Source organism: Cibotium barometz, chromosome 53 (assembly GCF_041138505.1).
Source record: "Cibotium barometz isolate CiBa-2024 chromosome 53, ASM4113850v1, whole genome shotgun sequence".
NCBI lineage: Eukaryota > Viridiplantae > Streptophyta > Polypodiopsida > Cyatheales > Cibotiaceae > Cibotium > Cibotium barometz.
The window spans coordinates 4,355,423-4,379,712 of NC_141098.1; the positions used below are offsets into that span (position 1 = coordinate 4,355,423).

At 44.9% G+C, this 24,290-nt stretch overlaps 1 protein-coding gene across 3 annotated transcripts in view; it reads left to right on the top strand.

Annotated features, from left to right (window-relative positions):
- Positions 1-24,290, top strand: part of LOC147608204 (pre-mRNA-processing protein 40A-like) — a 92,567-nt gene that overhangs the window by 21,243 nt on the left and 47,034 nt on the right. For all 3 annotated transcript variants that reach the window (XR_015264450.1, XR_015264451.1, XM_086789085.1), the window contains exons 20-21: positions 20,646-20,762; positions 20,846-20,944. Coding sequence is in view for 1 of the 3 variants with exons in the window: in XM_086789085.1 (XP_086645211.1) it covers positions 20,646-20,762; positions 20,846-20,944 (216 nt within the window). In the remaining 2 variants the exon portion in view is untranslated. The remainder of the gene's footprint in view (positions 1-20,645; positions 20,763-20,845; positions 20,945-24,290) is intronic.

A 24,290-nucleotide genomic window follows, 5' to 3' on the forward strand; every position in this document is an offset into this window, starting at 1 on the left:
ACAGTGCGGTATGGTACGTGTACGGTATGAGTACGTAAAGTACGCATCAAGATAAGTACTTTGAGTACGTTCACGTTTTTTACTATATATATGTGTGTGTGTGTGTGTGTGTGTGTGTGTAAAATAAGAAATATCTAGCATCCATACAAAAATAGCATGAAAGACAATGGTAATATTGAAATAAAAACTAATCTATTAACTACTGAGCAATGACCACTGACCAAAATGAGCCAAATGAGTGTTGTACATTGAACCTCATATTTGGTACGAAGACCTTATCTGTACGAGGTACGATACGTATGGAGTGGCATAGAAAGTACTGAAGGTACACATCTGATGAGTACGGGTACGGAATGCAACTATGGTGCGGTATGGTACGAGTACGTCAAGTACACATCAAGATAAGTACTTTAAGTATGTTCACGTTTTTTACTATATATATATATATATATATATATATATACATATACATATACATGTACGTACGTACGTGTATATATATATATATACACGTGTATATATATATATACACACACACACACACACACACACACACACACACACACACGTACGTACGTATGTATGTATGTATGTATGTAAAATAAGAAATATCTAGCATGCGTACAAAAATAGCATGAAAGATAATGGTAATACTGAAATGAAAACTAATCTATTAACTATCGAGCAATGACCACTGACTAGAATAATTAAAAACCATGCGTACAAAAATAGCATGAAAGATAATGGTATATATATACACACACGTACGTACGTACGTACGTATGTATGTATGTAAAATAAGAAATATCTAGCATGCGTACAAAAATAGCATGAAAGATAATGGTAATACTGAAATGAAAACTAATCTATTAACTATCGAGCAATGACCACTGACTAGAATAATTAAAAACCAGGCCAAATAAGTGTTGTACATTGAACCTCATATTTGGTACGAAGACCTTATCCGTACGGGGTACGATACGTATGGAGTGGTATGGAAAGTACTAAAGGTACTCATCGGATGAGTATGGGTACGGAATGCAACTATGCTCACAATCGCCAATGAACCCTGCGAGTCAGTGTAGATAGGAGTGGAGGACTGTTGTCCAACACTAAAGGCGCCATACACACTCAATGGTAGCTGCAAATGCTGCCCTGTACTTAGCTTCACAGCTAGATGTGGCCAATATCAAGTGTTTCTTGTTGAGTCATGATATGCACGAATCACCAAGAAAGAAACAAATTCCACTACTAGACACTGGTATCGTAACATGTCACCATTGCCACGTGGCACTTGCGTTGTTCGACCTTGTCCATCGGCTGCTATCTAATGTCTACTGCCCTCCATACTTGTAGGTGTGTTATGTTCTCCCCTACTTGCATTGCCGTCGTCCTCAGCTGCACGGTGTCTATATAAAGTACCCTTCCATACAAGGAAAAGATCCAAGCAATCCAAGCAAAGCTCATCCAAGATAACCCAAGATCCCGAACACTACGAGACCACTTTGCATCCACTACGAAGACTTGCATTCCGTCCTCATCGTGTCAGCATGAGAAACTTGCAGATGACCAACTTCCACCTGATCAAGCACTCTCTGCATGTCCAATCGTCCATGAAAAAACATTGAAAACCTTTGAGTATCCTTTGGTACCCCACAAGATGAACACTCTAGAGAAGGGCTAAGCAAAACTCTGCTATAACTCCAGCCACTAATGCATCAGCTTAGATGGAGCACCAGAACTGCTTGCACTGTCTCCCTTGAAGGAAAACTAAGAACCATACTCCTCGGAAACGTTAATGGAGACAAATTTGATAACATATCTTGTGTGGTTTCTCCATGTATCAGACACTGAAGATACTCCATTCAATGCAAAACGGCAGGTGAGAAGAGTCCTCCTGAACGTTCCCAGAAATTAAAGCGATCGCCACCGAAGCCAAAGAGTCTCCACAGAGTGCAAACGGCAATTGTGAAGACTCTCCCTTAGAGACTTAGCTGAAAACTTCCTCTGGACATACCTATGGCGTGATGGAGTGAAGCACTCTGGGTGTGTGCTCAACCCGAGAAATGAATAAAAGCTGAGACGCGCACACATACATCTCCTTGACACTCATCCTCCGGTTTTGAAGAAGCCTTCTGTCACCAGCCTGGACATTTCCGAGTACGAAAGGTGCGTGTCGGTTACAGAAACTTTAGGTGGAAGTATTCTTTTGTATGGTTGTGGTTGGATTCTATAGATTGGCAGTGGATCTGCTGCACTTGACGAGTATGGTGGTGGTACCAAATTTATACACAGTTGTGGACAATTGCTTGTAAGACGGTCGGGATGTCACCATTTGGTCCCTTCACCGGATTTGATCAGTGTTTTGGGAAAAGCCTACACACAGAATGGAACCAGGGTGAGAATGGGGATTTTTCATAGAAGGGGTTACGTTGACGGATTCACTGGCATGGATAGGCATGAAAGGTTGTCACAAAGCATGAATATTATGGGATTTTAATCATTTCTGTGACTCATAAAGTTTATGAGTCAATGTGTTCAGACATCATTAAATTTTGGCCGGACATCTTATTGTTTGGGCGTGAATTCATGGACATGCGGGGCAGTTTTTGGCCCACAAAGACAATAAAAATTTTTAATAGCCTAGACACCAAAGATGCTGACTTTGCAGGAGGACGGGGGCCGAGTTTTGAGTTGACCAGATCAGTCCGTCGGGGGTGTCCTCTCGCCCCGTTTCTTTTTCTCTTCTTTGCTGAGGCTATGAGCATGTATCTGACGGCAGAGGAGGTTGGTTTGAGAGGACTCCAGCTCCCAGTCCGGGGTGAGGACTTGCTCGATTCTGAGTTTGCTGATGACACGGGATTGTTTTTGCATGGCCAGGAGGCCAATCTCCAGAGGGCAGAGCAGTCGCTACAGGTTTTTGGTGCAGCTTCAGGAGCATTGATCAATTGGCGCAAGACAGTGGCCTTTTGGATCAGTAGCGCTCCCACTCCGGCATGGAGCCTAGATCCGGGTTTTAGATGGATTCCTCCTGGCACAGCAGTGCGGTATTTGGGATGCCAGATTGGACTTGATTTGTCACCTGAGCAGCAGATCGCCCTGCTTCTGTTGAGCATTCGGAAGAAGCTTTTGTATTGGCGTACAGCTCGGCTATCCTTGGCTGGGAGGGTGGTGGTGACAAATCAGGTGCTTTTAGCGACCATGTGGTACATCACGTCTTGCTGGATCTTCTCGATGATGCAAGTACAGAGGCTGATCAGGAACTTTCTTTGGTCTGGGGGGCGGGATGGTCAGCCAGCCTGGGCTAAGGTTGCTTGGGCAGTTATTACTCTTCCGCTGGCCCAGGGGGGCTTGGGCATTATAGATCCAGTTGATCAGAGTAGAGCCTTATTGGGGAAGCTTATTGTTCGGGGGCTGCTTCTAGGCGCTGAGCCTTGGAAGGAGCTTCTTTTTCAGTGACTGCAGGCTAGGGCTCCCCCAGCAGGGGGCACTTGGGCACTAGAGATACGATGGATCTTCATAGAGATGAGGAGGATAGGCCTCAGTAGAGGATGGGAGGACAGATTTGCCTTGAGCATCCTGCGAGCTTGGGAGCTGCTGAGACTGGGGCTTTCTCAGAGACCTCCTACTTGTGATGAGGAGCGGGTGAGACAGCCGCTCATCTGGAGCCCAGCGGTACGCACAGAGCAGGGTCATATGCTGGGTTCTCGGCCTCGTCTAGCCTGGGGACCATTGGCGGCAGGCCCAACACACAGTTTTGGAGACTGGCAGGCCTTCTGCAGTCTCCCAGAGGAGATCCAGGTGGAGAGGCTGAGTCACTTCAGAGGGGGGCTGATTATGAGGGATGACATTCAGGAGGTACTCACTGAGGAGTGGTTCACGCCTTTCGAGCCAGCGGCCCCACGGTGGATGGGAGCCTTTACACAGTTGGAGATCCTGATTGTTGTCAGAGCTTGCACTGAGGATGGTAGATGTCTCTACTATGAGATCCAGGATGAGGGCAGACTTCAGAGAGTGGAGGCGGAGTCGCCTTTGGTTGCAGAGTGCATCAGAGGATACGGGTAGTGGCCGCCGCTTCTCGGAAGTGGCATATTGATCCAGACCCTGCAGATGTGGACTCTGATTGGCGCATATGGGCATATGCTGCGCGCTCCTTGGCCCGGCTCCAGTGGGACCTTGGCGAGTACAAGTGGCATGATCCTTATGCGTCCCCCGAGGCCACAGAGATCACCTTTTTCCAGTACACTGTTCGGTTGGGGAGACATATTTTGACTGCGCGGAGGATGGTCTCTCCAGCTGCATTGGAGCATTGGCGGCTACAGGGACTCTCACAGGAGTTCCTGGAGGATTTTTGGACCAGGCTATGGGCTAGTCGACAGGCACGCAGGATCTTGACTTTCCAGTGGCTGGTTGCCCACAGGGGCTCTGCAGTTGACACCTGGCTTGTCTACAGTGGTCTTTCGGCGGCCTGCGTCCGATGCGGCCACCCTTTGGAGACACAGAGACACTGCCTATGGGACTGTCCACAGGCGCAGCAGATTTGGCTGCGGATGCTGCGCATTTTGGCCCCCCTCTCCAAAGGGCATGTATACGTGGGGTGCCGCTGCTTGGTCGACTTCGTCAGGGCCTGCTCTGGGATACGAGACGGAGTAGGACAGCCAGGCCATCAGATTCATTAGGGGCCAGCCTCGCCTTGTTCCTTCGGATTTCTCGTCCGCCGGCTGGACACAAGAGAGGGATCTACGATGGGAGCTCCTCAGCAGCCTCACCATCTGGTTCACCTGGAGAGCCCAGTGTTTCAGGGCCTTTGAGGGGAGACTGGAGCCACCAGCAGAGACTCCTCGGGGGATTTGGCAGGAGTTGATCCACACCCTGCGAGGACAGTATGACCGCATCGGGGGCGACTCGGATGCGGCGATCTTGCGGCGCCAGGCCTTTCACACCACTTGGCGCAGCGGCCCCTTCTATACCCTACACGCGGGTACCCCCCGCTGGCATTGCAGGCCACCTGTTTGGCTTTTCCCCCCCTCCTATTGTATGATATAGCATCTTAGTTATTTGTACTGATATTTGTACTTTTTTGCACCTAGGGAGAGTCTCCCTAGCTGCCTTGATTGGATCTTTGCTCTGCCTTCTTATGAGCAGGAGAGGTTTTTGTAGCCCAGCGGGCGTTGTTTTTATAACTAATGAAAGGATCTTTTCTCGGGGGGGGGGGGGGGGGGGGGGGGGGGGGGGGGAAGATGCTGACTTTGGTCATTTATAGTGAAGTTGGCTAAACAAAGCAAAGGTTTTGGACATCTTTAGTGAGGAAGGCCACTTTTGGCAGAAAGGAAAAGCATGGGGCCTGTCTCTGTTCAGCGCGTCTCCCGCAAGCGAACAGCCCCACATGCCCTCTTACGATTCAGCTCATCCCTTTTTGAGTTGGCCAGCTCTAAACATACGACGGCAGCAGTGCTGCGTTTTTCTTCTGTTGGTCGCCCTCAATCTGGCCGATAGTAGGCTGCCTTGAACTGGTTGCTCCATGGGCAGGCCATACAGCAGCAAGCTGTTTTCTGAATCTCCTCTTGCCTGGGAACAGGCGGACAACTGGTTGTACAGCTGTGTTTTTCCTTCTTTGCTGGATGCCTTCATCACTGGCCGACAGCAGCTGGTTTCTCTCTCTCTCTCTCTCTCTTGTTTGACTAAGTGTGACAGAGATACTGGCCGTACAGCAGCCATCTCTCTCTCTGGACCACGTTGTCCAGAGATACGTGGTCGTTTCCACTGTTTATTCAGAGAGGGTTTTGGACCACTTTCCAGAGTCATGGGGTACCAAGACCAGAGGTGTTTGGGATTGTTCTTGCTTGAGCTGCGGAGATATAGAGATAGCCTGCTTAGGCGCACAGAGAGCCAGACTCAGAGGCACATTACAGACTTCTTTAGTCCAGCCATCACTGCGCCAGATGGACCACAGCAGCAGCAGGACATGGATACCGCCCACACCAACGGTACACTGATTGATCGTGCGATTGAGCTTGGGTGGTCCAGACGCCCACGACTACGGAGGAGGGCGTCCCAGCATAGACGGAGGTTGCAGCGGTGGATTCGGATTATTCTTGCGAGACATGCGGGACACCTAGTCAGGGTGCTGATCACAGAGGATATTGAGGAGATCCGCCAGCGTCCGATGCGGCACATATTATGAGATGGAGGCACCTCCATAGTGTACCCCCCTGTCCCACATGATATTGTATCCCCTCACTGTACTCCACTCACCTCCATAGCGTACCCCCCCCTCCCCCCCTCACTATATTCACACCCTATAAGGGTTTTTGTTTACCTTCCAGTTCCAGTTTCATTTTCTAGGTGCCAGTAGTATCATCTTTATTTTTCATTTTTTGGTTTTTTATCCAGACATTGTATCAGATCCACCATGATGTAACTTTTTGGTCTCATAGGTCATTATGGCCTTTTGAAGACGTTAATATAACATTTCATTTCATTTATTTCTCTCATCTTCCGCCTTTGTACAGGCTGATTGCAGTATTCAGCTTTGCTATTTGTTGGCTGCTCTCGAACAGGTCTGACAACAGTGTGTTGGTTTCCCTTTTCTGGCTGCCTGTGAGGAACAAGCCATAGACAGTTGTCCTCCGGTGGAACAGGCTGTGAACAGAGGGGCTGTTTTGGGACAGTGTCGGGACTGTCTTGCGGGACTGATTTGTCTCGACTCTGAGAAGAGAGCTTTGTAGGAATGTGCAGTGTGTTTTACTGAAGAAAGCTGCCCAGGATATATTTGGAAAATTCGGTGTTGATTGCACCCTCACCTTGGATTCTTTGTAAAAGCTTCTACATAATAAAGAAGTTCCTAGGGGGGGCCGGCCATTCCGGCTTAGTGTGCTGTCTATTTATATTTTGTGGCTTTCTTTTGTTATTCTCTATTTGTATTTAAAGTGTTTCTCTTGTAGTCCGGGTCCTATCAATTATAGTGGTATTAGAGCTGAGCTTCTCCGGTTGATTGGAGAAGAGCAAAGATCTTGGAAGGATCCAGATATTGTCATACTTTTTTTTAGACATCTATCTCATGGATAGAACAACTTTATTGAAGTAGTCATGCGTCAAGAGCATGAGCAGTAGACAGCTTGGACTAAGAATTTATGGATTCACAGTATTTATTCTCGGAGTTTGGAGTTGGTTTTATGTGCACTTGTTCAACACTCTTTTCATATGGATATTGTGGATTATAAATCAAGCCTATAGGCAAGTTATAGGGAGATATACTACAGGATAGCTTATGGATATGTTGAGATATTTCTTTTGGCTTCATGTCAAACTGGCAAAGAAAAGCTAAGTATACTTTTGAGTTGGAAGGGTAGTTGTCTTGGTGAGTGAAGTCTCGTGGAAGGGGAAACCCTGGCAAGCATCTTTGGCTTCATGGAAGGGTAGTTGCCCTAGTGAAGTAGTTGTCACGGATCCAATTCTTGGAAAATGGAGAAAATAGGAACTTATAAGAAATTGATTAATATATTTTTCAGAGGGCTTAAAATATATTCCCATATCAGCAGTTGTACTCGTGCAGGGCAGAGGTACCTGTGAAGGGATGGACCTGTGGAGCATGTTAGCCTTGGGCATGTGTATGGATCATAGGGGTGGTACCCTTATGTAGTCCAATGGCATGGCAAGATGTTTTGTGGCCATGTATTCGGTCTATTTTCTTTTTGGAGACAACTGCTTTTAAGACGGAGGGGATTTCACCATTTGGTTCCTTCATGAGCTTTGAGTAGTGTTTTGGAGAAAACCCACACACAAAACGGAATGAGGGTGAGAACGTGGATTTTCCACAGAAGGGGTTAAGCTGTAGGATTCATTGGCATGGATAGGCTTGAAAGATGGTCACAAAGCATGAGTATCATGGGATTTTAATCATTTACGTGACTTATAAGGTTTATGAGTGAAGGTGTTCAGACATCATTAAAGTTTGGCCGGATATCTTATTGTTTGGGCATGGATTCATGGACATGTGGGACAATTTGTGGCCCCCCACACATTTGGACACTAAAGAGGCCAACTTTGGTTATTTATAGAGAAGTTCGCTAAACAAAGCAAAGACTTTGGACATCTTTGGCAAGGAAGGCCATTTCTCTCTCTCTCTTGTTCGACTAGGTGCGACAAAGATACTGGCCGAACAGCAGCCATCTCTCTCTCTCTCATCTTCTGCCTTTGTACAGGCTGAATGCAATATTCAGCTTTGCTATTTGTTGGCCGCTCTAGAGTAGGTCTTACAACCATAGTTGTCACGGTACGAAAATATGCTACCGTATGGGAATTTTTGGTATGATATGAAATTTTGGGATACCGTATGATAAAATACGGTTTTTTTAACACTTGCAAACTATGGAGCTTCAAGCTTCAATGTGAGGGAAGGTTGGGGGGGGGAGTCTACAATGCTTAAGGAACCAGAGCATGGAGATGTGTCTCTCTCTGCTTGATCTCCCAATTGTCTCCAAAAAAGAGCCTGCATGGGTAATGTGATGCCAAAGGTCTCCTAGTGTAGTGTTTATGACTAAGGGAGCGTGCTTGCACAAATACGGGCAGTGCATCTAGGGTGATAGGTTTAGGGACTCCTCTGTAGATCAAAATGGCCCTGTCCAAATCTCCTCCCTCGTACATAACTTGAGGATTTGACTTTCTAGTCTATCTATACCAGGGATCTCCAAGTGATGTAGCAAGATTCTCTCCTCATCCTACCAATCAAGTGTACACTACCTTGCCAGATTCTTTGGGTCTCTCAGCAACCCCATATGAAATGCTGAGTGGACACGAAAGTTGTGAAGTATTGCGGGCATTTGGGATCTTCTTTCCTTAATTGTTGAACAAGATTTCCATTTTTGTTGAGCATTTGGGATCTATTTCTCAAGGGGGGAAGGGGGAAGGGAATTTAAAAAAATCATATCGTACCATATGAGATACCATACGATACGAATTGGTTCGTATATGTACGAGAAACAACCATGCTTCCAATTGTGTGTTGTTTTCCCTTTGCTGGCTGCTTGTGTACATGCCATAGACAGTTGTCCTCTTGCGAAACAGGATTTGAACGGAGGGGCTATTTAGGGACAGTTTTACCTTGGATTCTTTGTGAAAGCTTCTACGTAATAAAGAAGTTCTTACAGGAGGCCGACGGTTCCGGCTCAATGTTCTAGCTATTTATATTTTGTGGCTTCCTGTTGTTATTCTTTGTTTGTGTTTTACGTGTTTCTCTTCTAGTCTAGATCCTATTGGTTACACCTCCTCGGACTAGACTTCCTGTTTTGAAGAAGCGTCCTTCTCAGATTGCTTCTTCAAGGTTTTTAGAGAATCCTTCGTGATGTGATCGGAGGAGACATAATATAAGCATTGTCCAGCAGCCCTCTGGCGTGATGCTTGTCAGGGGTAAGGCAAGTCACGGAGGCTCCCCCACTTCCCTTGTCCTCACCATCTTTGACCTTGGACTGGCTACCCTTGTCTTTGCCTTTCTGCTGCCCCTGTTGTGGAGTCCCAGATCTGGAACTCTTCCATGTCTTGAGGGTTTTAGCAAGACGAACCGCATCTGAAAGATCATGGGGCTGATGTGCATGAATGTGTATGTACAAAGACGCTCTCAAACCATCCACAAATCGCTCAACAATCTCTGACTGTTGGACGGTCCTTGGGGGCATGAGCAAAAGCTTCTAGAAACGAGGGAGAGAGTGAGTTATTGGTTCGCCATGTTTCTGCATAAAATGGTCCCATTGTTTCTTCAATTCATACTCGTAATCTATGAGAATAAACTGCTTTAAGACGGCCTTGCGGCAGTCATCACAAGAAGTCACAGAGTGGTGCCTAAGGTGGTCTTCCCACCACAAGAGAGCGGCACCTGTGAAAGCTGTTTCACTAAATGGAGCTGAGAAATATTTAAACCGTGTGTTGTTGCCAACGTGGAAGTCATGTTGTGGGTTCAATTGGTGACAACTTCTCCATCCATCTTCTCGTTGAACTTGGGAGGCTTCAACATCAATTGAGCTTGTTCCTCACGAGGCATGTGCCATGGAGGAAGAACTCGGCAAACCGGTAGTCCCCCGATGTCGAGTTGGTGAAGGTGAGTGGGAGCTATGCGGAGAATTTGGTGGAGAGGGACTCCGTGAAGAAGATAGTCAGTGACATGAATGGCATCTCTTCTATCGACTATGTGCAAGTGTAGAATAATGACCGACGGATTGGGAGCGAAGCTTATCAAGTACATCCTTGCCTGCATCCAAAGGAGTGAAAAATCCTCCTCTAGAAAGTTTTGCCACTTAGTCCTCACAATCATCCAACACTTGCTCTGAAGCACGGGCCCTGTCACAAAACAAAGGCCAGCTTAAAGTTTAAAAATTGAATTCTTCATCAATCATGGTACCGGAGGATTGCCCCCCCCCCCTCCCCCCAAGGTAAATTCTATTGCCTTAAGGGAGTATTCTTGTACAAGTACATTGAACAGGTACTATTGGCTTAAGGGAGTATTCTTTTACAAGTACATTGAATGGGTAGCCTGGGCCAGCCATGCACCACTGTTTCTTCCAGAAACTTTGAATGAAAACAAATTAATCAATCAGCTAACTTGCAAGTAGCCCAACTACCACAAGCAACAAGGTGCCACATGCAAAGCTACCTACATGCATGCATGTCACATGCAAGCCCACCTACATGCATGTATGCTACGTGCAAAGTTATCTACATGCATGCATGCCACAGGCAAAGCTACCTACATGCATGCATGCTACATGCCAAGTTATCTACATGCATGCATGCCACATGCCAAGCTATCTACATGCATGCCACATGCAAGCCTACCTACCTGCATGCATGCTGTATGCAAGCCCATGCAAGCCCATGCAACCATGCAAGCAATGCAAACTCATGCAACCTCACCTTTTTGTATATAATCTCATCCACTAGTATGTAAAGCTATCTATCTATCTCAACCAAGTCTATAAAAGAGCACCTACCAACTAAGAGAAGCAACCCTCATTCCATTTTTCTCACGCCTACTTGATGTCTAAAGCTGGGCACCCTAATTCAGCCCTCTCCGGGCACTTCTCTCAGCTAGTCGACCTATTTTCAGCCCCCCTTTCCTCCCTCCTCCTCCCCTTGGTTTTATTCAACCGAAAAATAATTCGACATATTCTGGTTTTATGCCTATAAACTTCGATTCTAGTAGCGTGAACACCTATAATGGTGGGAGTCCTATTCATAATGTAAGTAGTAGCTACTACTTTGACCCAAAAACAATCGGGTATATTCTTTTAAGATATTAAGACACAAGAAGCTTGTGTAATGTGCTTGTTTTTCCATTCTGTTTATGGAGTGTACCTACATGTGAATTGCCTCTCGATTCGTGATTTTCTCAAGAAATCACTAAACTCATTGGAGAAATATTTTTCCCCACCATCCGATCTTAGGGATTTAATATTCGTATCTTTTTCCTTTTCAACTAAGTCTTTAAAATCTCTTAAATGAGCAAACACCTCACTTTTCTCCTTCATGAAGTAAACCCACACTTCCGTAGTGTGATCATCATTAATGAATGTAACATATTACCTACGACCTATAATTATTATAGCTCGAATGTATTAACATCTGTATTATGCTGTACAACCAGTAATTCTAGCCATTTTTTTACACATTTGCTATGCTTAGGAGATCTCTATTGCTGCCAAACTGTTGCCGAACCTGATTTGTGCCTCTTTTTGGCATGTAACCACAAGGGAAGGGTATTATCGAACCTTGGAGGTGAAGAAGATGAAGTCTTTTTTTGCTACTGGTGTTTTCTGTGAAGAATTAAGCGGGGAGACTCTAGGGAAGCGCTGGGCACTTGTCTAAGGTGGTAATGAACTATTGGATAGTTGCATAGTGGTTGAGTACTCTAGGTACGGTATGGTACGGTACGTGTATGATATGAGTACGCAAAGCACGCATTGGGATGAGTACTTTGAGTACGTTAACTTTTTCAATTAGCATATATAAATAATATATATATTATAAATGACTGACGAGTTTATAATTCACCTACAAGGTGGTCAAGTATATGTAGGTGCGGTATGAGATGATAGGTGTATGGTACGACTATGGTATGATGCACAGAGAATACGTACTTTAGTTATGTAGAGAGTTAAAAAATATAGAGCCTAGCTAGCAAATTTGGTTAAAAACATATATAAAGAATGAATGATCAAGCACTTACCAATCACAACTAACATGAAATGGACGTGTAGAATTGAAATATCAATTGACTATACTCGTAGACATGAAATGTCAAATGCACTAAGGTACACATAGATCAAAGACACTAGTGTAAATTTGAAATCATCAATGACACACACAAATAAGTATGAAAATAAGGAAGCTTTCAATGTCAAGACCGAGTACAAACTGAAATATAAATAGATCCTTCTGCGTTAGGAGTCCATTGAAAAGGAAAATTAACGGAGCAAGGCAACTAGGAGAAGTTGAGGGTTAGAAACAAGGATGCGAGAAACATGAATAGGGGTTTGAAGAGTCGGTATCAAGCAAAGATGGCACATAGATAGGATACAAAGTGAAAATTAATCAATTAACAAGTATTTTTTTTAAAAAGTATGGCTATGGAAAGCATGGTACCGGTACGGTACGTATTGAAAGTACGGAACGGATGAGTACGTGTATGGAATGCAACCATGGATAGTTGGATCTTGGGAAGTTGGACTTCCATCTCTTGAGGATTGGTGGGCAATCTTTGAGGGTGGTGTTGGGCACCTTGTTGCTTGTGGTAGTTGGGCTACTTGCAAGTTAGTTGAATGATTACATGGTTGGGCGAGGCTACCCGTTTGACAGGCCCTTATAGATTTCAGATCCGGAATACTAGGTGCCGAAGGTGCCGACTCCATCCTGTCGAGATATGCATAAATAGCCTCCATTTTAGCCGCCTCTGCGTCCATGGATGGCTTCATGCTGAGAAGCAAACAAATGAGTTGTGAAATCCATGACAAATTTCTAGTGCTCAAGGACCATGTGAGGGATTTCAGCTCTGCACAATGAGGTAAGGGTTTGGTGGACCGTGGGGCAAGGAAGAGGGTTTGGTGGGACAGGAAAGTACAATATTCACATTTCTGAAACCCGAACGTACACAGGTGCCATAAAAGAAAAAGTTCCCTAGGTTCTGACACCAATTGTAGAGCACTTGTGCCTATGTGCTAGGGTAGATTGCGGCAGAATCACACATACAACACACACAAGAATCCTAAACTACTGCTTTGTATTATTTACAAGAAGTTGGAATTCAAGTACAAGATGTGGCTGAGAATGAAGATGTCAAATCACAGCCCTGAGACCTAATGTTGACTCTTGGCTAGCACTTTCTTGCAGAGAAAGGCTCTGTGAAGTTCAACGCCGAGGAAAGCAGTTGATTATGACGATTTGGCGACCCATGTATATATTTACACCAATGCTTCAAGTCGGCCAGTAGTAGTTGTCGACCAACAATACTTGTCTGCCACGTCATCAATGCCATGCCATCACTGCCACATGGTAGTGCCATGTGTCACTTGCATTGTCCGACCTTGTCCGTCAGCTGCTATTTGATATTTGGCTTTGCCCTGTATACTTGTAGGTGTGTCACACGAGCATGCTCATATAGTGTCTGATCATAAGGGTCTCTAAAATCCTGGGTGCTAAGCCTCGCACCTGTCTCACAATTGGTGTACACACAAGCTTACAATCCTCAAGATTAAACCTTTTAAGCAGTCTTTGTATGTACTTTGATTGCATCATCACACTGTAAGAGCTAAATGCCCAAATAAAAATGCAACGGGCGCAAATCTGACATCTCAAAAGAAGCTTGTATTTTAGCCTTAAAGGTTGAAATCTTCTCAACATTGTGCCCACTCAATAGCATGTCATGAACGTATAAAACAATGACCAACAAATCCTCTTTTGTCTTCCTGACGCAGAGGGTGCTCTTTGTTCGATTGTCAGGAAACCCATGAGAGACCTCTTACCATGCTCTTGAAGCTTGTTAAAGGCCAGGCCATACAAAACCTACATAAAGTGCAAACTTTGTGTTCTTGACCGTTCTGAACGAAACCATGAGGTTGAGAAACATATACCTCTTGGTACAAATCACCATTCAAGAAGGCGGTTTTAATGTCCAATTGATGGACATTCCAAACATGATGTGCTGCCACAACAATGATGCCCTTGATGGTGGTCATACGAGATGTGGGTGCAAAGGTTACATCGTAATCTATCCTTTGCTACAAGTCTCGCTTTGTAGCAATCAATGCTACTGTCAGACTTGCTCTTGATCTTAGACCCACTTTGTACCAATAGCTTTCTTGCCGAAAGGCAACTACCATGCTTCAAAATGGAATCATATTCTTGCTGCATCGCGTGCATCCAATTCTGATCCTGTTGTGCTTCATCAAAAGAGACTTGCTCTTCTTCATCACACAAGTTACTCATAAGAGCATGATCCACATAATGCCCAGATGCATGACAAGAACTAGCTCGTGTTCGGAGCTGCTTCATTTTGTTGTCCCGCAAAGCCAATGAGCTATCAATTTAGTTTGCTGAATTGCAGTCCTTTCTTCTTCCACTGCATCATGAATGTGTCCATGACCAGTGGGCTCCACGTTTGGCATTTCTGGTCGCTGATTTTCAGCATTTGTGGGCTGATTGTCAGCCATAGTCCAAATGCCCAACATCTGGTAAGATAAGGGGAGGAGAGTATCAAAGAGATCATGTAAGCCAACAGTTGGCTGTTTTCTGCATTCAAGTAAGGGCTGAGAATTAATTCTCCACAAAAAAAGGGTCTTGGCTAACCATAATGTGCTGACAAGCAGGGTGGTAGAGATGGCACCCTTTACTCTCCGAACAAAGATACATTTCACTGCCTTGTCATCAAGCTTTGTGGGCTGCTGCTCCAGTGCAAGAGCATAAAGATGCTTCATGAAGCGAAGGATCATAGCTACACTACACAAAATATCAGACCCAAACATTGCAAGTGTCCAAACACACTGCAAATGCAATGTCCACCGAATGCAACCTACATTGTTGCAGAGTGGCCCACTGTCGCCTGGTGAACCTGAAAGTGTGTTGAAATTTCAAGTGGAGGGATAGAAATTACTATTCAAATGTCAATTTCGGAACCGTTGGGAGTCCATTTTCCGAAAAGCTTCAAAAACTTTGCACCAAGGGTCGTTCAATTTGTCGATTTTGGACCCAATTTCAAAAATCTCCCAAATTGCAGGTGCTATAGGAGGTGAAGTTTTGCTTAGGATGCCGATTTTGCAAAAGCCCCAAAATTTCCCTCTTGTAGAAATGTTTTGCCTTGAAGATATTTGGTAGGTTTATTGCTGTTGACGTGGACTTGTTGTACTTGCAAGCCATTGCAGAGCACACATAGAGTAGCATGCGGGCAGGTTTGCACACGTGTACGGCTTTGCAGGTGTATGGATGGCAGGCACATGGTGTACAGCTTCACACGTGTGTACAGCTTCACACGTGTGTACAGTCAGGTCTAGCTTCGTGCATGTGTACGGGTTGACACGTGTATGGATGGCTCAAACAGGGCAAGCTAAACCTTGGGCTTTGATACCAAATGTTCGGATTAGGGTTAGGGTTTGGAGCAATGCTCAACAAAGACACACATAGTTTGGCAGTCATGAGCAAGGAGTAGGCACGATACTCTATCATGATAATTGAAGTGTACCAAAGGCTAGTACAAAAGGTGAGTGAGTGACAAAAAGTACAAAAGTCACTTCAGACACGCACTCCCAAAGTGAGATAGAGTGTGTTTGTGTGCACGGGAAAAAAACCTCCTAGTGAGGAAAAAAGTGCCCCGCCTAGTCCTAGGGTCTTCATACACCATTGCCCATGACAAGGATGTCTACAACCGACATGTAATTTGCATGATGTTGATCTTATTAGCTTTCTATCACCAAATTCAACACAACAAATTATTGTATGTTGTTACTGTTGCACTCTGTATTGCTGCCTAAATCCATGCATCCACTTTAAACTTAGTAAGGTGGCTTATGTATGGAGCTCTATATAATACAGAAACCTGCAACTACTTTTGGACACTGATGATGCCAGTGGGGACTACACTATGGACGATGGAATAGAGAAGCTCTTTTACTGGACTTGCATGACACTACTTTTGCTATTGTACATCAAATAAACGTTCTGTTGCTCTTATCTTTCTATGGCATCGGCAGATGTCTTTTGAAGTCTGTCCTAGTTATGGCCAGCTGGTTGGTGCTCATTCTTTCTGTCTGGTACCATACATAAACCTGATTGACTACCCTCTTTTGTGTGTGTGTGTGCGCGCGCGCGCGCGCGGCTGAAAGGGCTGGAATCATGGCTCCATGAATTCTTGTTACTGTTAAGTAGAACATAAAAAATGGTTATCTCTGATTGATTTTGATCTTTATTGCTAGCAGTCAGGATGGCTGAGTCCTCCCTTCACATCTAGTATGGTGTAATATGTATGAAGAGTTGTTTTCCAAGCCGGAGTGTGGATGCCTTTTTATACAAAAACGTGCATCTTTTCTTCGGCCCTGAAAATGTAAGTGTGGGTGCCATAACAGAAAATGTAAGAGTGGGTTCAAGACTTGTGGGTGGATTCCCATGAAGTATATTGGTGTTTTGTTTATGTTGAGTAAATAACTTGAACTCTTCATCAGTATGGTTTTATTATATGTTTTTTAACATCATTTCAGTTGATGCAGTACTCATAGTTGTCACGGTACGAAAATATGATACCGTACGGGAATTTTCGGTAGGATATGAAAATTTGGGATATCGTACGATAAAATACGGTTTTTTCATTAAAGTACACCTACAAACATAGACATTTTCAATTTGGAAGGGTAGAGTCTAGAGAAGTTGTTTCAAACCAAAATATCATTAAAAACAAGTTTGAAGTGACAAACAAAAGTACATAAAACATAGAGGTGCGATGCGATCATGTGCGCTAGGCGCGAGTACAAAAAAAGAGCCAAGGCCCAAGGAGAGACTAGACAAAGGCATCATTATCAGAGCTCTCACTGAAATCATCCTCATGAGAAGAGGACACTTCAGTGGCCTTGCCGAAGTCGCCATCTCTAAGAAGGTTGCCCTCATCATCGAACTCAGGTTCTCTAAGCTCATGTGAGAAGCCAAAGGGAGCATCCTCATCTGCAAGAGCGATTGTGGAGCTACCCGAACCATGCCGCACATAGGTATGCACTATGTCCTTGGAAGCACCACGAACCGTGCATCCACAACTTCCTACTTGCACTCCTCTGCTACTACCTCCACGCCCACGACGAGTGCGAGTAGGTCGTCGATCAAACGACTCGAGCTCTCGATAGATCTTTGCATAGCTCCTCTCCTCCTCATCTCTCAAGAGTGCCCCCTATGAGCTTGAATGCATCCACATTCACCTACATTGTACAATGATCAAGTGATAAGCAATGTATTAGAATTTAGTTTCAAATTTCAATAAACATTGAAGTTTGAAATTTGAATGCTTATAACTTATAACTTATAAGTTGTAACTTATACCTGTCTCGCCGATTCCATCTTTTGCATTGTGCACACCATGCGCAAGTTAGCGCGGCAATACACTAGCCGCTCTAACTGTTGCGTGCTCAAGCGATTGCGTAACTTCTTGTTTACAAGTGAGTAGGAACTTGAGTTCCTCTCACATGCACCTGAAGAGCAATCCTGAGCTAGGATTCTCAAAGCCACCTTTGGAGGCTTGAGAGCGCATACCCAAATGTCTCCCACCAAAAGAGGGGCTTCACAAGGGATTCTATCTTCCAACAGGTAGTAGATGCAAACGCAGCTCCTCCCCTTTGGTCATTGTAGCTTATGAGCTCCTCAAGGAACTTCCCATGGCGATCCTTCGGCAATGCTTTGGGCAAGTTAGCATCTCGGGCTTCAAGTAGTTCCACGTTGGTGAAGAGGGCGGGTGATTTGTAAGCCGGATGCAATAATGCGGCAATACCATGGATAGCTCTTCGTATCCACTTCCATCGCTTCTCCACAATGGCCAACATACGATTGTGCTTCTCCTTGTCGATGTCGCGCAACTCTGCTATGGCCTCTCTCATGAAGTGAACGAGAAGGCCCATGGTGGCTCCCTCCATGTCGGTCATCCGCAATACCCTATAGAAGGGCGTGACCGCAATGACGATAGTGCGGACCGACTACCAAAACTCCTCCTTTAGGCAAAGCCGTTGCATGGCTTTGGCCTCCGTCGATTCTCGCTCATCCTACTCATTCCACATTGTGGAGACCACTGTTTGGCGAAGGGAGGATTTCACATCATGGAGGCGCTCCAAGAGGAGCCACATGTAGGCGAAGCGTGTAGATGAAGGCTTCTTCAATTCCAACTTGCTATGTTCACGGAACATGGCAAGCACCTTCACCTTTGTGGTGAAGAAGGTGACAATAGAGATAGCTTCGGTCATTACTTCCTTCATCCACACTAACTTGCCCATATCCTCCATGAGCAAGTCAATGCAATGGGAGGCACAAGGTGTCCATGCTATGGAGGGATAGTCTTCCTCGAGCAATTTTCCCATCCGATGGCAATTTGAAGCGTTGTTGGTGGTGACTTGCACCACGTTCTCCGATCCGGCCTACATGTCACAATGCTCACGAATGGATGCGATGAGCGTATGCGGTATGAGACTTAGTCATGACATAGCCACATATCATATATACTAAAGCCTAAACTTTCAACTTAAAGACTTGAGTGCAATTTGAAACTTACCTCCATGATGGCTTGCTTAATATGGCGATATATGAATGCACCCGATGTTTTCCTCCCCGCCTTTCCGGAATCTACGCCCCGCACAAAGTATGTGCCAAGAGGGCAAGAGACAAGTATGTTGATGATGCCTCTCTTCTTCCGGTCACTCCATCCATCGGAGAGAATGCTACACCCATACTTTGACCATGCCGCCCGCACCGGATTGAGAGATCTATTGATTCTCTTCCTCTCATCCAGAAGCCTCTTCGTGCGCATGTCATGATAGGAGATGCCGGTCCATCCTTCACATGGGCCCACATTTGCAATGTCTTTCACCATTGACTTCCATTGATCTACCTTGAGCACATGGAATGAGAGATTGCACTTAATAATGGTGCGTGCAATCTCTATATCCGCTAGCTGTTGCTGTTCTTGGAGATGTGATAGAGAAGAAGAGAATCCCCTGGTAGCTTGGGCTAGAGTGGCTTGCCTCATGGGAGACTCAAGCCTTTGTCTTTTTGAGGAGGCGGAGGCGGCACCGATGGAGGCGGCGGGGGAGGATGTATCACAAGGCTGGGAAATGACCTCATCATCCGCCCTTGAGCTTCTACCACTATCACGGTGAGCACCCAATCCACCCTTGATCTTGTTGAAGATATCATCGGATATAGCAAGGGGGACTTCCTTGCATGGCGCAACTTGCCCCCTCACCTTTCCAAGATGTTGGAGAAGCCTAGTAACTCCACTTGTGTATTGTTTGCCACAATACTTACCAGTCCACCTATATGACTTGGACTTTCCATCGGCTTTCTCTACATGGATAGCATGCACATTGAAGGCTTCATTCTTCTCCCTCGTCATTGTAATAGAGAGAGAGAAGTTAGAAGATTCAAGAGATGGATAGGCTTGAGAGAGAGAGAGAGAGAGAGAGAGAGAGAGAGAGAGAGGCTTGAGAAAATGAGAGAGTGAGGCTTGAGTCCTTGAGGCTTGAGTCTTGACTCTTGAGAGAAAGAGAGCCTAAAGGCTTGAGAGATGGCCTATGGGGGAGAGAGTGGCTTGAAAGTTGAGAGAGAGAGAGAGAGAGAGAGAGAGAGAGAGAGAGGGGGGGGGGGGGGGGCTTGATGGTCACTTGAGCAAGAGAGGGGGCGGCTTGATGGTCACTTGAGTCTTGACTCTTGAGTAATGAGAGCCTTGAGAGAAGCTTAGGGGGTGGGCATTTTACAGGAATGGGCCATGGCCCATGGCAATGGCCGCAAAGGCCTAAACACATGTGACATGTGACATATGACATGTCACATGGGCCACAAGGCAAGCCAAAAACGGGCAGCGCAACGGCTCTAAAACGGCGCAGGAAACGGGCAACGCAACGGCTACTCGTACCGTACGATACCGTACCGTACGAACCAGTTCGTACCGGTACGAGAAACAACTATGATAGTACTCCTATGCTTTCATTGTTTCAATCTTAACCAACTAGTTGCATTCTATGGAAAAAGCAAGTGTTGTATGCTTATACTACAACATCAATGCAATTATCACTCCTTTTGATGGTCAGTGTGTACTTCTCTTTGTATCAATATGCAGGAGTTAATTGATGCTTCAAGTAAGGCAAAAGATTACTCTGGCAATTTAATGAGCAAGTAAAATTGAAGCACACCAATTAAAGTAGAATGTGGTGCCTTGCTTGTGTTGAACTGCACGAATAAATTTCGAGTGTGACTTTCTGAAAGTTGTGCAGAAGCATCGACAATATGTGAAGTCTTTTCTGTAAAACTCTTCAAGATCACATAGCTGCATATTTTTCAAAACAACCCAGTGTTGGTCTTGCCAGCTTCAATTCTTGCAAGATTATATGCTTACACATTTTCTAAACTATGTAACACATACTCAGGAACAACAAAGGAGGAGGGAGCGGAAGAACAGGGATGAGTACAGGAAACTGCTGGCAGACCATAGAGCATCTGGCATCCTCACTGCTCGTGTCATTTGGAAAGATTATGTTTTGAAGGCAAGTTCTGAACTTCAACCTTTGGCTCTGTATTATGTAGTCATCATACTGTGCTAACCTCTATGTGCTTTCTGTGCTTGCAGATAAAAGAGCATCCGGCATATGAGGCTCTCTGTTCAAATCTTACTGGATCAACTCCAAAAGATCTTTTTGAGGAGTTTTTGGAGGATTTGGATAAAAAGGTGTGCTGCTTGTTCTTGGTGGTTTTTCTGTTTTACTTACCAAACATGTACTTATGCTGCAGTATTGTTTTGGCTATAAGGAAGGTGGTCTAAGATAGCCTGAATTATGGCATGCTGAGGCAGTAGATAGGATTCTAGGGGGAGATTAGGCAGTGGTCTAAACCCTTCAATCAGTGTGCGCTGCTGCCATCTTGGAAGACAATTTTAGGAGGATCCTAGCTTTCTTAAGAGTGTCTAGAAAGGTATTGGATACCCTTGGGCTCATTGGGGGAGGAGTCCTTGGTTGAGGTTTTATTTCTTCACCATTTCTGGCTTACTTAGTTCTAGGATGGTGTATGTTGTAACATCCCTATCTGTGCCTTGGGCTAGTGTCAACTAGGATAACCCGGGGTCAAGGGGATGTGCTAACCAAGGGTTAGGGATAGGGCTTAGCCGGGCGCGGGGATTGATAGGACAGGCTCAAAGGCCAAGGGCTAGCAAGGATGAGATTGAGATTTGCCAAGAGTCAATAAAAAGCTAACTAGAGACTAAGAATGGCTAAAAGCTTATAATAAACACAATGATACAGTAATAGCTTGGTTATTACTATATAAATGAGTTTAGTCTCACTTATGAGGATTTGAGGTATCCATGCGGAGAGAGAGGTCTGCAAGGCATGGAGGACCTCAGGGCCAGAGTAGCTGTAGGCTGTTTGGTGGTATGGGACGGTAGGGCCCACTTCCAGGGCTTGGATGACTCACGGCAATCTGACCTCAAGCTCGGGGCTGGCTTTGGAAGGGAGCCTATGGCTGGGAGGAGAGTTGCTAGTCACAATCTATCATGGTCATGGATCTAGATTCGATGAGGGGTTTTCCTAACCCTAATAGGGTTTCCAGGTACGTGGTCCTAACGTTGGTATCCGAGCCAAACCTATTGGCTTGAAGCATGTAGAACACTCTAAAAGAGGAGATGAGAAAATGCATCGCCTTGATCTTCTGCACTAAGGTCTACTACTGGCACTAGACGCTTTGTCCTTGCCCTTGCCGTTGCCTTGGGCAACAAAAGCTTGATTCCCAATCCTCATGTCAGACCTGTTTGTCCTCGATTGCTGCTCTTGCACAAGCAAGGAGACAAGTCCCAATCTGGTGAGGTTAGGACATCATTTCACTTAGGCAAGGGAAAGTGTTGAGATTACCTTATCCTATGTATATTCGGGAGTCACCTTTACTGGTGTGATCTCCACCATGTGCCCAACAACCTAGGCAAGGTTGACGAGAGGATATGTTGCATTGGAGAGGCTTGAGATAATGATGTTTTCTTGTGATTTGGAATAAATCCTACCTACCACACCCCATCATACTACCGGAGTTTAGAGCAGCAGCCTTGGTAGTGGATGCACTCTTCTCGACACTGACATTCATATACCGTGTCTATGCCCTAGGCATACATGGATTCCCGAGGATCTCATTTGAGTCATCTTGGCAACTAGTAGAGCTGGAACATGATGGTGTGTGGTATGCGAGGGGTTTTCAATGGTTTCTCATATGAGGGCATCATAGGGATTGCCGGCCACTTTCAATAAAAGGTGGATGCATCTCACCCATGCATAGTAGCCAGGAGTTTCATAAAAAAGGTTTTTGAAACGCGTTTCGAAACGTTTCATTGCCAAGCCCAAAAGTATAAAAAAGGTTTTATTGTACCCAAAAACAAGGACCTTCAACAAGTTTTACACAACTTTATAAGACTTTCAACAAATAACATGTCAACTTGAACTTATAGACTTACAAAATTGTAAATAAAGGGAAGACATTGCAATTTGCATATGCCAAACTGAAGTCTGAGACATGTTAAAACTTAACACTCAAGTTTCACCAGCCCACATAGCACAACTTACAAGTAACCAAAAAGATTGTCTAAAGACTCAAGATTTGCAATCCATAAAATCAGATTTGACATGGGCCATGGCCATTGGCCAAGGCAACAAACAATCTGGCACATGTGACATAATACATTAAAAAAAAACTGAAGGCTATGGGCCAAAAGCTACAACAATGGAGTTGATAGCTATATAGTCTTGTGGGTTGACTACCATGAGTATATAACATGCACGTTCCTAAAAGGTGAATTTGGGCATATTCTTGGATTCATCTAGGTATATAATTCAGCAGTATTAGCGGACATGCAGATTCCACATTGTGAGTTTTTTGTCCGAGTTGCGGCCAATTGATATTGTGCTTATTCTTTCTATCTTTGGCGGTGCATTTGCCCTATCAACTACTTATTTGCTGTACTAATTCTTTCTTTTTTCTACTTCCCTTACTGCTAGGCTTCATTATGGTTGAGTTTGCCTTGCATCTCTGGAGGTTTGACAGAAACTTAGTACAAAGGCCTTGATGTGAATATATGCTCTTATGTGTGTGTGTGTATGGAGTGCGTTTGTGAGAGCATATCTTGATACAGAGTTCTACACCCACTATTGGGCACTGATGATGTTAGTGGGGATGTCGTAGTATCTAGTCCATACTATTGCATAATGGAGTTGATAGTTATATAGTCTTGTGGGTTGACTTGTGAGTGTGAGAGACGGTGTGGAGCACACGAAGAAACAGAACAAAACGTGTGGAGGCAAGGAGCAAAACGATGGAGCTCAAAATAATGAAGATAAGTTTGTTACAAAACTTAGGGCATATAATAACCCTAACTGGTGCCCGTTTCACATAACGGTAAGTTGGGCGCCTTATTGGGCGCGGGGAAAAAACCTCACTTAAAGTGAGTAAAAAGTGCCCGGCCGGTCCTAATACATTGGCCACTGCCCATAATAATGTCAGGACATTATTTCTAACACCCCCCTGCAGTGCCAATGTGGGTACAAGGCATGATGTCAATCACCAAAAGAAAGTAAGCCTAAAGCTTTGCGGAAAGCTTCAAACTTTTCTCGAGGTAAAGCTTTGGTGAAAATGTCTGCAACATTGTCATGTGTTGGACAATAGATCATGCTGATCTCCCCTGCATGAAGTCTTTCTCTGACATAATGATAATGTATCTCTATGTGTTTCGTTCGTGCATGAAACACAGGATTCCGTGCTACTGCAATAGCACTCTGACTGTCAGTGAGAATCGGAGTAGGCTCCTCCAATAAAGGATGAAGATCTGCCAAGAGTCTGCGTAGCCAAACACATTCCACTGTCGTTGTGAAAGCTGCCCTGTACTCAGCCTCACAAGACGAGGTAGCTACTGTAGATTGTTTCTTGCTCAACCATGAAATGCATGAGTGTCCCAAAAAGAAACAATTACCACTGGTAGACTGCCTTGTGTCGAAGTCACCAGCCCAATCTGAATCACTGTATGCATGTAAATGCAAGTCACC